Source organism: Chiloscyllium punctatum, chromosome 5, assembly GCF_047496795.1.
Source record: "Chiloscyllium punctatum isolate Juve2018m chromosome 5, sChiPun1.3, whole genome shotgun sequence".
In the NCBI taxonomy this organism is placed as follows: domain Eukaryota; kingdom Metazoa; phylum Chordata; class Chondrichthyes; order Orectolobiformes; family Hemiscylliidae; genus Chiloscyllium; species Chiloscyllium punctatum.
In genome coordinates, this window is record NC_092743.1 from 115,822,355 (window position 1) to 115,835,868 (window position 13,514).

At 39.2% G+C, this 13,514-nt stretch overlaps 1 protein-coding gene across 5 annotated transcripts in view; it reads right to left on the bottom strand.

Moving 5' to 3' along the window:
• Positions 1 to 13,514, bottom strand: part of sugct (succinyl-CoA:glutarate-CoA transferase) — a 423,980-nt gene that overhangs the window by 233,192 nt on the left and 177,274 nt on the right. For all 5 annotated transcript variants that reach the window (XR_011960715.1, XR_011960714.1, XM_072571162.1 and 2 more), the window contains one exon: positions 8,926 to 9,028. Coding sequence is in view for 3 of the 5 variants with exons in the window: in XM_072571162.1 (XP_072427263.1) it covers positions 8,926 to 9,028 (103 nt within the window). In the remaining 2 variants the exon portion in view is untranslated. The remainder of the gene's footprint in view (positions 1 to 8,925; positions 9,029 to 13,514) is intronic.

Here is a 13,514-nt window from a genome sequence, read left to right on the forward strand (position 1 = left end):
GTACGTGTATGGAATGAGCTGCGAGCAAAAGTGGTGGAGACTGGTACAATTGCAACATTTAAGAGGCAGTTGGATGGGTATGTGAATAGGAAGGGTTTGGAGGGATATGGGCCGGGTGCTGGCAGGTGGGACTAGATTGGGTTGGGATATCTGGTCGGCACAGACGAGTTGGACCGAAGGGTCTGTTTCCATACGGTACATCTCTATAACTCTAAAAGCATGACTGACAGAATGAGGGTCACAGGGTGACGCATGTTTCTAGACTATCACATCTCACTGGAGTAACATACTAGAAATCATGCCACACAAGGGCGGCACGGTGGCACAGTGGTTAGCACTGCTGCCTCACAGCGCCGGAGACCCGGGTTCAATTCCCGCCTCAGGCGACTGACTGTGTGGAGTTTGCACGTTCTCCCCGTGTCTGCGTGGGTTTCCTCCGGGTGCTCCGGTTTCCTCCCACAGTCACAAAGATGTGCAGGTCAGGTGAATTGGCCATGCTAAATTGCCCGTAGTGTTAGGTATGGGGTCGATGTCGATGTAGATGTAGATGTAGATGTAGGGGTATGGGTGGGTACGCTTCGGCGGGGCGGTGTGGACTTGTTGGGCCGAAGGGCCTGTTTCCACACTGTAAGTAATCTAAGTAATCTAAAGTAATCTAATCTAATCTAAAACCCTTCCCAGTGTTATCACAAAAGTGAAAACCTTTACTAAACTATGTAAAGTCCACAATTTATCTGTCAGATAAATCCAGGTCAATAGAAAACACAGATCACGTTTGTGTACATAAAAAGAACCACTATTTATTACAAATAAATAGATTCAAATCTCAAGTGGACAACTATGAACTGTTGAAATATAACTCCATCCCCCTGTCTAAAATATGCACGCACAATCACACGTGCATACAAAGAAAATTATTTTGGTGTTATGGTTGTAACGTTAAAAAGACATTGGGGAAACAGTTCAGTACTTCAGGATTCTATGGAATGCTGCTTTTGTTTCCCAAGTCCTCCAGTTCTCTAACATTTTCTTACGGGCTCTCTCACTTCTTCACAGGAGACACAATTATTTGATTTACTGTATTGGTTAAAAGCAACAGGGTACAATAAATGGAGGGAGAAAATAAACTTATTTTCTTCAGGCTTTAGGCATTTTATTGGAAAGGGAGACACACCGGCTGTCTTCCCAACAGTCCATATGCTCTACATCCCATTATAAAGCATGACTACTCAAGATTATTTGCAGAGCACGGTTCACACCCATAAGCTGTTCGCCTGCTGAGGAGCTAATCAGGCAGCTATGGTCAGGCTAATGATCTTTGGCATTCACAACTGATGACAAATGCCCAAACCAATCAGCTACTTGTTGCTGGCTAAATCTCACACAACCTGGTGCCATGCAGACTCCTTCCACACTTTCCCCACAGCTTGCAAATCAACAGTGTAAACTTCCAATTATTTTCATTAACCCGCTTCTTAAAAGTACAGCAATTTCTTCCACAATCTTTTTTTTCTAAGACAGTGCTTTTCCCAATTCAGTCCACAAGCAAAAACAAAGTAAAATAAAAAGATACAGTCTTTACAAGATGCACTTGTCTATCCACTCCACTACTCCATCCACATTCGGATGCAGATTTGTGTGTGTATTCTGGCCCAGCTTTCACATATTGCTGTATGCTGTCTGTGATGACTACGATAAACCTGTGCTTGGAGCCTCACTTCGACTTAGTGTGGTGAACAAGCCTTTCTGAGTTTCAGTACTTTGTTTTTTACCACTTGGTGGAACCTTTTGTCCCCAAATACTTTTTGTTATTCATGCTTAATAATAGGATGCAGTCTTTTTATATCAGTCCCTCGAAACTTGTCCGATTCATGTGGATAGCATGTCTGCGCATAGCCTAGCTCTGACTGCACTCCTAAAGGTCACCAATACAGAGTTCATTGTACTGCTAAATGGTATGGTGCATTATTGTAAAGTTTAACTCATGAGAAAATGCTGCAGATAATCAAATATTATTAGCCCTTAGCAGGGGCGTGATAATTCCATTGAAAAAGTAACTAAATATAAAAATAATTGGGCAAAATACAGTCTTACAAAAGCAAATGGCACTACAAAGAGGAACATTTTGAACAGAGGGGTTAGGTGGTAACTCTGAGGGTTTTGGTGGCACTGTAAAGGGACATGCACCTGTGTGAAGAAAACGGTGATAGCTGGAGGAAAACTACAATCATATGATGTTTGTACTGTATTAACTAATTTGTTTTTAATTTGATGGGTGAGGAATTATCAATGAGAAATGATACTTACGTTTCATTTAATTACATTCATTATAGTGCCAGAAAATTGCTGGGAATATGAGTTGCAGATTTCTACTGTTAGTTAGATTCTTCTAAGTTGTCAAGAAGACAATATCTGTCCTTCAATTTCATAGAAATATGCACTTCCATGATTTCAATTTGGTAGGCAGTGAGTGTACAAGCAATTGGTTTACTAGAGTTACAATAAATTGAAACAAAGAGCACTGAGTTGAGATCCTTGGTGACAGCAACTATAAACTTTCTGACTATTTTTACTATAATGGGTACATGAAGGAGTTCATAAGGCTGAAATGGAACTAAAGCATCTGATTAAATCAAAAACAACAAAAATGCTGGTTCAACAGACTATGGAAGATATAAGACTCTGAAATTTGACAACATCTGTCATACCACATGCCTGCCAAGTAAAAGTCTGAATGACAAAATGGAACAGAAAAACTTCATAGATTTTTATCAGTGGATTCCTAAAAAGAAACAGAGTGGCCGGCGTGTTAAACATGTAGTATCTCTTTTCGTGCTATCTTTAAAATTTCAATGTTTAAAATAGAAGTTGGTTTATTTTAATTTTTTTTTTTTTCTATTTGTAGATTTGTTTCAGATATTCATTCACTCTGGTCTAATAATGCATCAGAATGACCAGATTATGAATCAGGAGAGGATCATGATCATGGATATCGGTAACCGATTTATTTTAAAATCAAACTCCCTGTATAGATGCACTGAAATATTCAGTGCAACTTTTAAACAACAATATTCAAAGATAGAAATTGGAAATAAATGCTTAACATCTTCCTCAATATTTTTATACGATGATGCCAATGGTGAGCTTCCTCAAGCAGTTACTGGAAAGCGGAGAACATTTGGAACAAGGATAACACCTTTAAAAACGAAGGGCCCAACTTAACTTTGTAAGTGAATTCAGTTTAGAGTTAAAATTGGGCCCACTGAAACAAACCTGATCCTTTTTCTCAGATCAACCTCACCTAATATACTTTTCATGACACCAATGAATTCCTTCTCTACTCGGCAATACATCCAAGCATCACCCAACCCCATTCACCAGATTGGTTTCAGCGATCTTTGGTGTTATACTTCTTCCACAACTTTAGTTTCCAAGACTTTACTACTTATGCCTAAAAGTCTATACTCTACTTTTTCAAGGCGTTATCAGAATGAACTGTTGTGTCAGTTCCTTTCATAATTCTAAAATCTTGAGTAGTTAATCTATTTTTTTTTAAAGAAAACTTGCTCAAGTTTCTTGATCTTTCTTTGCATTGTCAGCAATCTTTACTGCTTGCTTAAGTGGGGTCATATGGGATATGGGGTAATGTTTTAGCCTGGACAGATGATTGGCTGATGTATAGAAGACAGAGAGTCGGGAAAAATGGCTTTATTCTGGGTGGCAAGATGTAACTGGTGGGGTGTCACAGAGTTCGGTCCTTGGGCCCCAGCTATTTCCAATCTACATTAACAACATGGATACAGGGACAGAAGACACTCTAGCCAAATTTGCAGATGACACAAAAATAGACGGGACAGTAAATTACAGGGAGGAAATAAGAACCTTATAAATGGATAGAGACAGGTTAGGAGAGTGGGCCAAATTGTGACAGATGGAGTTTAACGTGGATAAGTGCAAGGTGATAATTTGGGTCAAAAAAAGGGAAGGCGACCTTTTATCTTCGGGGTGCTCCAGAGCAGAGGGATCTAGGTTTACTTGTTCACGAGCTACAGAAAACTAGCACACAGATACAGCAGATAACAAAGAAAGCGAATTGTTGGCTTTTATAGCTAAAGGAATAGTATATGAAGGTATGGAAGTGTTGGTGCAACTGTACAAGGTATTGGTGAGACCGCACCTAGAGTACTGCGTACAGTTTGGTCCCCGTATTTGAGGAAAGACGCAGTGACATTGGAGGCCGTTCAGAGGAGGTTCACTAGATTAATTCCAGAGATGAGGAGTTTGTTGTACGAAGAGAGTCTGAACAGTTTAGGTCTATACTCTCTGGAATTCAGAAGAATGAGAGAGGATCAAATTGAGGAACTCAAGATGATAAAAGGTGTGGATAAAATAGATAAGGAGCAGATGCTTCCTCTTGTGTAGCATTCTAAGATGACACGTCATAGTCTTAGGATAAGGGGTAGCAAATGTCAAACAGAGTTGAGAAGAAACTACTTCTCTGAAAGGATTGTGAATCTACACAATTTGCTACCCCAAAGTGCGGTGGATGCTGGGACAATGAGTAAATTTAAGGAGGAGTTAGACTGATTTTCAATTGGTAATAGGTTGAAGGGATATGGAGAGGAGGCAGGAAAAAGGCAGTGAGGAACATATCAGCCATGCCTGAGCAGACTCGATGGGCCGAATGGTCTACTTCTGCTCCTATGTCTTATGAAACCTTGTAAGTGCTTGTCCACACACAAAATATCCCTCCTAAGTATTGTTAGCTAGAAATCCACCATGTTCCAGATCTTTTTCTCATTGCCAAACAAAACTATTGCAATACTGATGCTGCAATACCACAGTCAGAATAATAAAACATTAAGTATGATAATTAGACACAACATTACTGTGATCAATGTTATTAGAGATAAATAAGTACAGAAATAATGTAGGAAATTCAGCACTGTAATGGGTGCATCATGTTCTTCAAGTAAAATTAAATTTGAAGATGCTGGAAATACTTAGCAGATTAGACAGACGTTGTGGATAAAAGCATAGTTAACATTTCAGGTGTCAAAACTTAAGACCATGTGACCGTTAAGTCCTAAGATTAGAATTAGGCCATTCGGCTGATTGACTGCTCCACCATACGATCATGGATCGTGGTTCTGCATGGATTGCAAGATTCCCATTGTGCAAAGTAGAAAGACTGCAGGTGTGGCGTTGTGGACCTTTTAGGCACACTTAAGTTGTACTATATCTGAAATGGATTCCGTGAGATGTCAAGGCATTGGAGGAGAATTAGGCCATTCAGCCCAACAACTCTGCTCCACCATTCAATTATGGTCCATATGATTCTCAACCCCATTCTCCTGCCTTCCCTCAGTAACCCTAATTCCCTTACTAATTAAGAGCCTATTTAGCCTTGTCTGAAATATAATCAATATCTTGGTCTCCAGACCCCTCTGTGACAACGAGTTCCACAGATTAACCACCTTCTGGCTGAAGAAATTCCTCTCCAACTCTGTTCCACAAAATTGTCCCTTCACTATGAGGCTGTGTCCTCTTAGTAGTGTAAACATTTTCTCTTTGTCCAGTCTATCCAGGCATCTCAATATTCTGTAAGTTTCAATGAGACTCCTCCACCACCACCACCACCACCACCACCACCACCACCACCACCACCACCACCACCACCACCACCTCCCCCCCCACCCCCCCCACCCCCCCAACAACCGTACCCACCCTCACCTCAACCCCATCAAGTACAGACCCAGAGTCCTCAACCATTCATCATACAACAAACCCTTCATCCCCAGGATCATTCATGTAAACCTCCTCTAGAACCCTCCGATGCCAGCACTTCCTTCCTTAAATATAGGACCCAAAACTGCCTGCAATATTCCAAATGCAGTCTGACAAGGGTTTATACAGCCTCAGCATTTTCTGCTCTCAAATTCTAAATATCTTGAAATGAATGCTAATGTTGCATTTCTGTTCCTAACTAACAAATGAACCTGCATGTTTACATTAAGAAAATACTAAACTAAGGCTCTGAAGTCTTTTTGTGCTTCAGATTTCCAAATCTTTTCTCCATTTAGAAAATAATGTGTGTCTCTATTCGTCCAATCTAAGTGAATAACCTCACACTTTCCAACACTGTATACCATCTGCCACTTCTTTGCCTACTCTGTATAAGACTTTCTGCAGGCTCCCTGCTTCCTCAACAATACCGCAGCCCTCCACCTATCTTTGTGTCATATAAAAGGCAGCAACAATGCCCTCAGTTCTTTCATCAAGATCATTAATATACAACATAAATAGTTGTGTTCCCAAAACAAAACCCCGTGGATTCCACTAGTGACTGGCTTTATCTATACTGTCTGCCTTCTGCCAGTCAGCCAATCTCTATCCATTTCAGTACTTTACCCCAAACACCAATGGCTCTTACCTTAGTTAGCAGCCTCCAGTGCAGCACCTTGCCAAAGGCCTTCTGGAAACCCAAACAGATGGTGTCCATTGGCTCTCCTTTATCTAACTTAGTCATTACCTCCTTAAAGAATTCTAACAGATTTGTCATACATCATCTCCCCTTGACAAAGCTGTGCTGATTAAGCCCTATTTTACAATGCATTTCCTAATACTTTGCAATTTCATCTTTAATAATTGACTTTACAATCTTACCAACAGCTGAGGTCAGGCTAACTGGCCTAGAGCTTCCAGTCTTCTGCCTCCCTTCCTTCTTAAATACGGATGTTACATTTGCCAATTTGAAGCCTCTGGGACTTGCCCTGACTTCAGTGATTCCTGAAAGGTCTTTCCTTCACAATCTTTTCAGCTATCTCCTTCAGACTTGTGAGGTTTAGTCTATTTGGTTCAGATGATTCATCCACCTTCAGACCTTGCAGCTTTCCCATCACCTTCTCCTTAGTGATGGCCACTAAACTCCCGCTGCCCCCTGACTCTTGAAGTTCTATTATGCTGCTGGTGTCATCCAATATGAAAACTGATTCAAAGTACTGATTCAGCTCTTTATGTATTTGCTTAATTACCCATTACTACTTCTCCATCCTCATTTTTCAGCTATCCAGTGCACACTCTTGCTTCTCTCTTACCTCTTAGATATCTTTACAAAAACTTGCAATTTGTTTTACATTACGAGCTAGCTTACTCTCACATTTCATCTTCTCCTTCCTTATTGCTTTTTAAAGTTATCCCCTGCAGGTTTTTAAAGGTTTCTCAATTCTCCGATTTCCCACTAACCTTCACCACATTGGATGCTTTTTCTTCGCTTTACGCTGTCCTTCACTTCCCTTGTCAGCCACAGTTGCCTTGTCCTCCTTTTTGCATATTTCTTCTTACTTGAGATGAATTTCTGCTCTGCCTTCTGAACTAGCCCCTGAACCTCCTGCTATTGCTGTTCTACCATCCTCCATGCTAAGCTCCCCTTCCAATTATCTCTGGCCAGTTCCTCCCTCATGTGTTTGTAGTTACCTTTCCTCAACTGTAATATGGTTCCATCTGAATCAAGCATGTCCCTCCCAAATTTCAAGGTGAATTCTCTCATATTATGGTCACTATTCCCTAGTGGTTCCTTCATCCTAAGCTCCCAATCCAAGACTGCCTCATTACACATCACCAGATTCAGAATTGCCAGTTCCTTGGTGGGGTCTACCACAATCTGCTCCAAAAACAATCTCATTCACATTCCACAAATTCCTTTCCTTGAGATCTGTTCTGAACCGGATTTTCCCAGTCTACCTGCACATTAAGATTCTCCATGTTTGTTATAATAACGCCTTTCTAACATGCCCTTTCTATCTCCTGATTTATTTTCTTCCCCACATCCTGATACTGCTTAGTGGCCTGTACACAACTCCCATAGGGTTACTTTTCCCTTTGTGGTTCCTTAACTCTACTAACACAGAGTCTAAGCCTTCTAACTCTACATCACTTCTTGCTAGCAATTTAAATTCATTTGTTACTAAAAGGCAAACCTGGCCCTTCGTGTCGATTTGCATGTCAGCTCAATAGGATGTGTATCTTTGAATATTTAGTCCTAGCCATGATCCTTTTGAAGCCATGTCTCTGTGATATCTCCATAATATCATCTGCCAATTTCAACCCGTGCTACAAGCTCATTTACCTTGCTTTATATACTATGTGCATTTGAGTACAACACCCCCAGTCCTGCATTGACTTTTCTCTTCTCACAGCTGTCCCCCTATCTGCTATGCCTAAAGTTAGACTCAAGACCCTTTCCATTCTCTCCGTCCTATTACTTGTTCTGGAAACTTTTGTAACCTTTGCTGAATCCTTTAACTTTTTCCATAATTTTGCACAAAAATGAGCCTACATCTCTCCACAGAGGCTTTTAACTTGCTGAATAAATCTTGCTTTGGTTTCAGATTTCATCATTTTCTCGTATTTTGATTTGACTTAATTGCACCATTTTCGTTCAGGGACAACTTTCCTTCGGTCTTGACTTCATATTTTCATTAATAACCTCAAACGTGCCACATAATCCAACATAACAATCATGTCTTTCATCAAGATCTGCATGGGCAACATAGACCAATCAACATGTTACACTTTCATTAGACTATTATAGACTTAACATAGAACATAAGTAACTGTGCCTTACTGAAGTTTCTTGCCGCAAGCTTGCGATATTTAGTTTGTAGCTAGTTTTTGGTTTTCAGCCTTCTGGTTTACTTTTCTGACTTGTTTAATGCACTCACTAAAAAAACTGACAATTGCACAACAGCCATCTTGAACATTTTTTTAAAGAGTTTTTTTTCTGGCTGATTTAGGCATTGTTATTTGTTTCTTTCTAAATAATAAACTGAAAGAGCCTACATCAAAGGAGATCTTCCATCTCGCTGATGTTCCTTCCAATTCCATTTTCGAGTTTTTTATGTAAAGATAAAGCAAAGAACTGACCTGGGGTTCAGAGAAAGCTTGTTGAATGCTGTTTATTGGACCATATGGTACACCACTACCTTCAAACAGTTCCAACCAGTTTTGTGTTGTCTTGTCTAGAAATCTAAATAAAAAAAGAATTCTGTGGTTTAGACATGATGTACTGATTTTGAAACTGTACAGCAGTATATCACTTAATTTGCAGTAGCCAGCAATAAAATAAAGATACACATTTCTGTACAAAACTAAACTCAACCCTGAGGCTGAGAGAGATGATATTTTCCAGATCAGATGTTTCTTTGATTTGAATGGAACCAAAATTTTACAATGCAAGCAAAAATATACTGCCTACAAGAATATTTGTTTTTATGAAACTGCTTAATTTTATCCTTCACAAATGTCATTCCTTTCATAAATATTCCAATTTAAAGTGAAACTCAACAGCTTTTCTAAATTGGACGCAAGAAACTCAAATTCATATTGATTTTAAGAAATATTCTGGAGCTGTCTTTAGTTCTTTCTGAATGGAGGCTGTATAAATGATAATAACATTAGTTTGATATTAAAAATACATGTTTAAAAAAAGGTTGGAGAGTTCTAACTCTCAGACAGTAAGGGAAATAAGCCTTTTGCAATACAGCATCGATTGTCCTGACAAGGGAGTTACTAACGAGAGGATACCAGAGGATTGAAGAAAATTGGCAAATAAAAAAGGGAGAGTTACACAGTGAGTTATGAAAGCATTGGATGAAAGCATGATGGAATCAGTTTCAATAGTAATTTTCAAAAATGGATTGGATATATGTACATGAAAAGGAAAAATTAGTAAACTATGCTAAAAAAGCAAGTGTGGAATGAATTTACTACCTCTTTCGAAGAACAGTGCCTAGCCTAAAAGCTTGGCTTGGGTAGCATGGTGGCTCAGTGGTTAGCACTGTTGCCTCACAGTGCCAGTGATCCAGGTTCAATTCCAGCCTCAGGCGACTGTCTGTGTGGAATTTGTACATTCTCCCCGTGTCTGCGTGGGTTTCCTCCCACAGTCCAAAGATGTCCAGGTTAAGTGAATTGGTCAAGCTAAATTGCCCATAGCGTTCAGAGATGTGTAGGTTAGGTGCACAAGTTGGGGGAAATGTACAGTATTAGGGGAGGGGAATGGTGGGATACGCTTCGGAGGGTCAGTGTGGACTTGTTGGGCCGAAGGGCCTACTTCCACACTGTAGGGATTCTATTCTATAAAAAAGGTTTTCAATCTGTGCTGTCCATGTCCATGGTCCAATCATCTGACAGAACATTATACAGTGAAGGAACTGAAGAGCTTCTTGTCCAATGACTGGTGTTCTCCCATCTTGCTGCTCATTGACTTACCATGAACCTATTAGCAACAAAGCATTGCATAAAATTCTATCTTACTGCATAGTAAGCTGCTGTGACTGATCCCACTCCAACATAATTCACAATCCATAAAAATCAACATTCAATATTTGAAACAAAAACAGAAATTGGTGGAAAATATCAGCAGGTCCAGCAGCATCTCTGGAGAGAAATCAAAGGCAACGTTTCAGGTCCAGTCATCCTTCTTCAGAACAGATGACACTGATTTCTCTCCACAGAGGCTGCCAGACCTGCTGACATTTTCCAGCTATTTCTGTTTTTGTTTGAGTTTCCAGCATCCGCAGTTAGTTCTTTTTATTTGTCTTACATTTATTACTTGTACTTTGCCTTCATTCTCATGCCTATTGCTCAAAGAAGGCAAAACTCATTATTTCCACTTCTACTTGGCAGTTGATCGATTGTTACTGATAACAAAAGGGTCGTGTTTTTAGAGTTTCAATTCTTTTTTCATCCAAATATTATTGCCTTCAGGAAACTGATAGATGACACTTTCCATCTTAAATCAATTGCTGATTTAATCACACACGTGTTCACATATTTTATCTCATTTTCAAAAGGTGGTTGATTAGCACTAAAATAAACTTTGACATAGGTTTATTAGCTGTCAAACAACATAATCTATGAATAACGTTAGTAAAACAGTTATCACTACACCTTAATTTAGCTTTCCTAACCTACAGGAAATATCAATACCAAATATGAGTGGTTATAATGATCACCAATCTCTATACAGGTAGGAAATCTTTAGAAAATAAAATGCTCAGATGTGATTACATCAATCTCTGGACTGAGGACAGGTTGAAAAGGTAGGCATGGAGAAGATGTTTGTAATTACAGTAGGCATAAATACTAAAATCACTGATAAATCTAATAAAGTATTCAGAATGATCATCTAAATGTATGTACATGGAATAGTGTAGGTTAGATGGGCTTCAAATTGGTATGACAGGTCGGCGCAACATTGAGGGCCGAAGGGCCTGTACTGTGCTGTAATGTTCTACGTTCTATGTCTTTACTAAAAGAGTAGCATGAATGTAGAACACAATACTTGATGCAAAAAGCATTCATTTGAGAAGCTGGTGAAGGAGAAAGAATAAAAGGACACACTTGGGTAAAAGGGTTAAATGAGGAAGGATGACAGATAGTTTATGTGCAGAACTAACTGGATTGGTCTAATGGACTCTATGTTTTGCTGACTTGGTTATATTAAAAGATGTGTAATAAACACAACCACAATGCAAATTTTTCCTGTGAAGAAGTTCTTTCATTGGTTTCACTCATATGGAAGTTATTGAGCCTGAGTAAGGATAGGAATTTCCTCAAAGATGCTCCTACTCTGTTGCCATAACTGAGTGAAGGGAAAAAAAAATCACTTTGAACCACTGAATTTAATACCATCATGTTAAAACGAAACATAGGCTACTGATAAAAAAAAATGAATAAAATTAAACAAAGTATTTATACTTGACTCAAATTGCTGGTTTCTTCCATAAATAGCTGAAAGACAATACTGATTGGTGAAAAAGCATTTCAAAAATGTACTGGAATGTTTTTTCTGGAAACTGGATTTTAACCTCTTTTGCATCATTACTGAATTAAAGCAGCTTGAAATAACTCCACAAAGTCCAGTATCCCATCACCAGTCATCCTTTATTTACACATGCATTGTACGTGATACTGACCTAGCTGGCTCTTAAAGTGAGCAAAACCCCTAATATTCCATTTTTTTTTCTTACCCCCACACTACCGCCTAACTGCGGTAGTGCTTATATTTTTCCCAGCACCCATGGTGTGTGTGTACAGGTGTGAGACACAGTGAAAGTCACAAGGTGCACGAATCGTTAATCAATTTCCACCACCAGGAAGATAGGAAAACACCCCAGTGGCCAGTGACAAAATATTCCTGTTTATGTCTGTCATTTAGGACTCCTTGATTGGACCAGATTAACAATCTCAATCAAGGAACTCATATTCTATGCTATCCACCTGAATGACCGTGTTCCAATCACTATAGAGTTCACATCATGCTAATCCTTAAACAAAATGTTCAATTGGGATATTGATTAAGTATCCTAATTCACTTCTGCACAAGTCCAAAACCCCCATATAGCAATGCAGATATATGAGATTGAGAAAGGAGCTCCTCAAAACCAGAGTGGCACTTGAAAATCAAACAGTAGCCCTCAAGAAAAAAAAACTCGAGTCCTGGAGAAATGTTTCCACTGTTAAAAAGATTGAAAACCAGGCCACAGTTTTAATATAATTGGGAAAAGACGACAAAGCAATATGAGATGAAGCTTTTTCACGAGGCAAGTAATTAGGATCTGGAATGCTCTATTTGAGTATGTACTCAAAGGCAGCTGGATTATTTGAAGAGGAACAATTTGCAGGATTGCAGGGAGAAGGCTGAAGAATGGCATGAAGCAGAATGCTCATTCTGGGAACCACTGTAGACACAATGGGCTGAATTGCCTCTTTTTTACATTATAACAATATCCTTCTTTCATAATGTAAAGACTTCTTGACTTTTCATTAACATTCTATTATACCAAAAGAGTCAAAATACAAGAACACAAAAAAAATTGAACACATTCTGAACCTGCTGAAGACAGAAGTATAATTTCTAGTTTTACAGAGGCAACCAATTCTAGATCATCTGCACATTTGCTGTCCAATGAGGAACAGCAAGCAGCCCTCCTTGTATTTTACATTTATTTTTATGATGTGAACATTCTTGCAATTTATTGCGTCTCTCAAACCACGCTTCAAAAGCTGATTGTGAACTGTCATCTTCAATTGCTACATTTTACATGAGGTAAGTATACCGTCATGATGGAAGTTACTGGTTTTTGATATAGGACAGTAATGGAATAGCCATGTAGATCTAAGATAGGGAGCTATGGACTTGGAGAAAAACATATGATAAGTGGTGTTCATATGTCTGTTCGACATCACAGGTTCAGAAGGTGCTGTTGGAATAGCCTTGACAAGTTACTGCAGTGCATCTCAAATAAAGTACACACTGATGTAACTATACAGATGGTAAAGGGAGTGAATGTTTTATGATGAATTAGGTGCTGATCAGCCAAACTGCTTCAACTTGTATGTTGTTGTTAAAGTTGCACTTGTGCAACCAGTTGCACAGTATTCCATCGCAATCTTTATTTGCACCTTTATGATTGGTAGATTGCTCTGGGGATCAGAAGGTTCAGACTGGA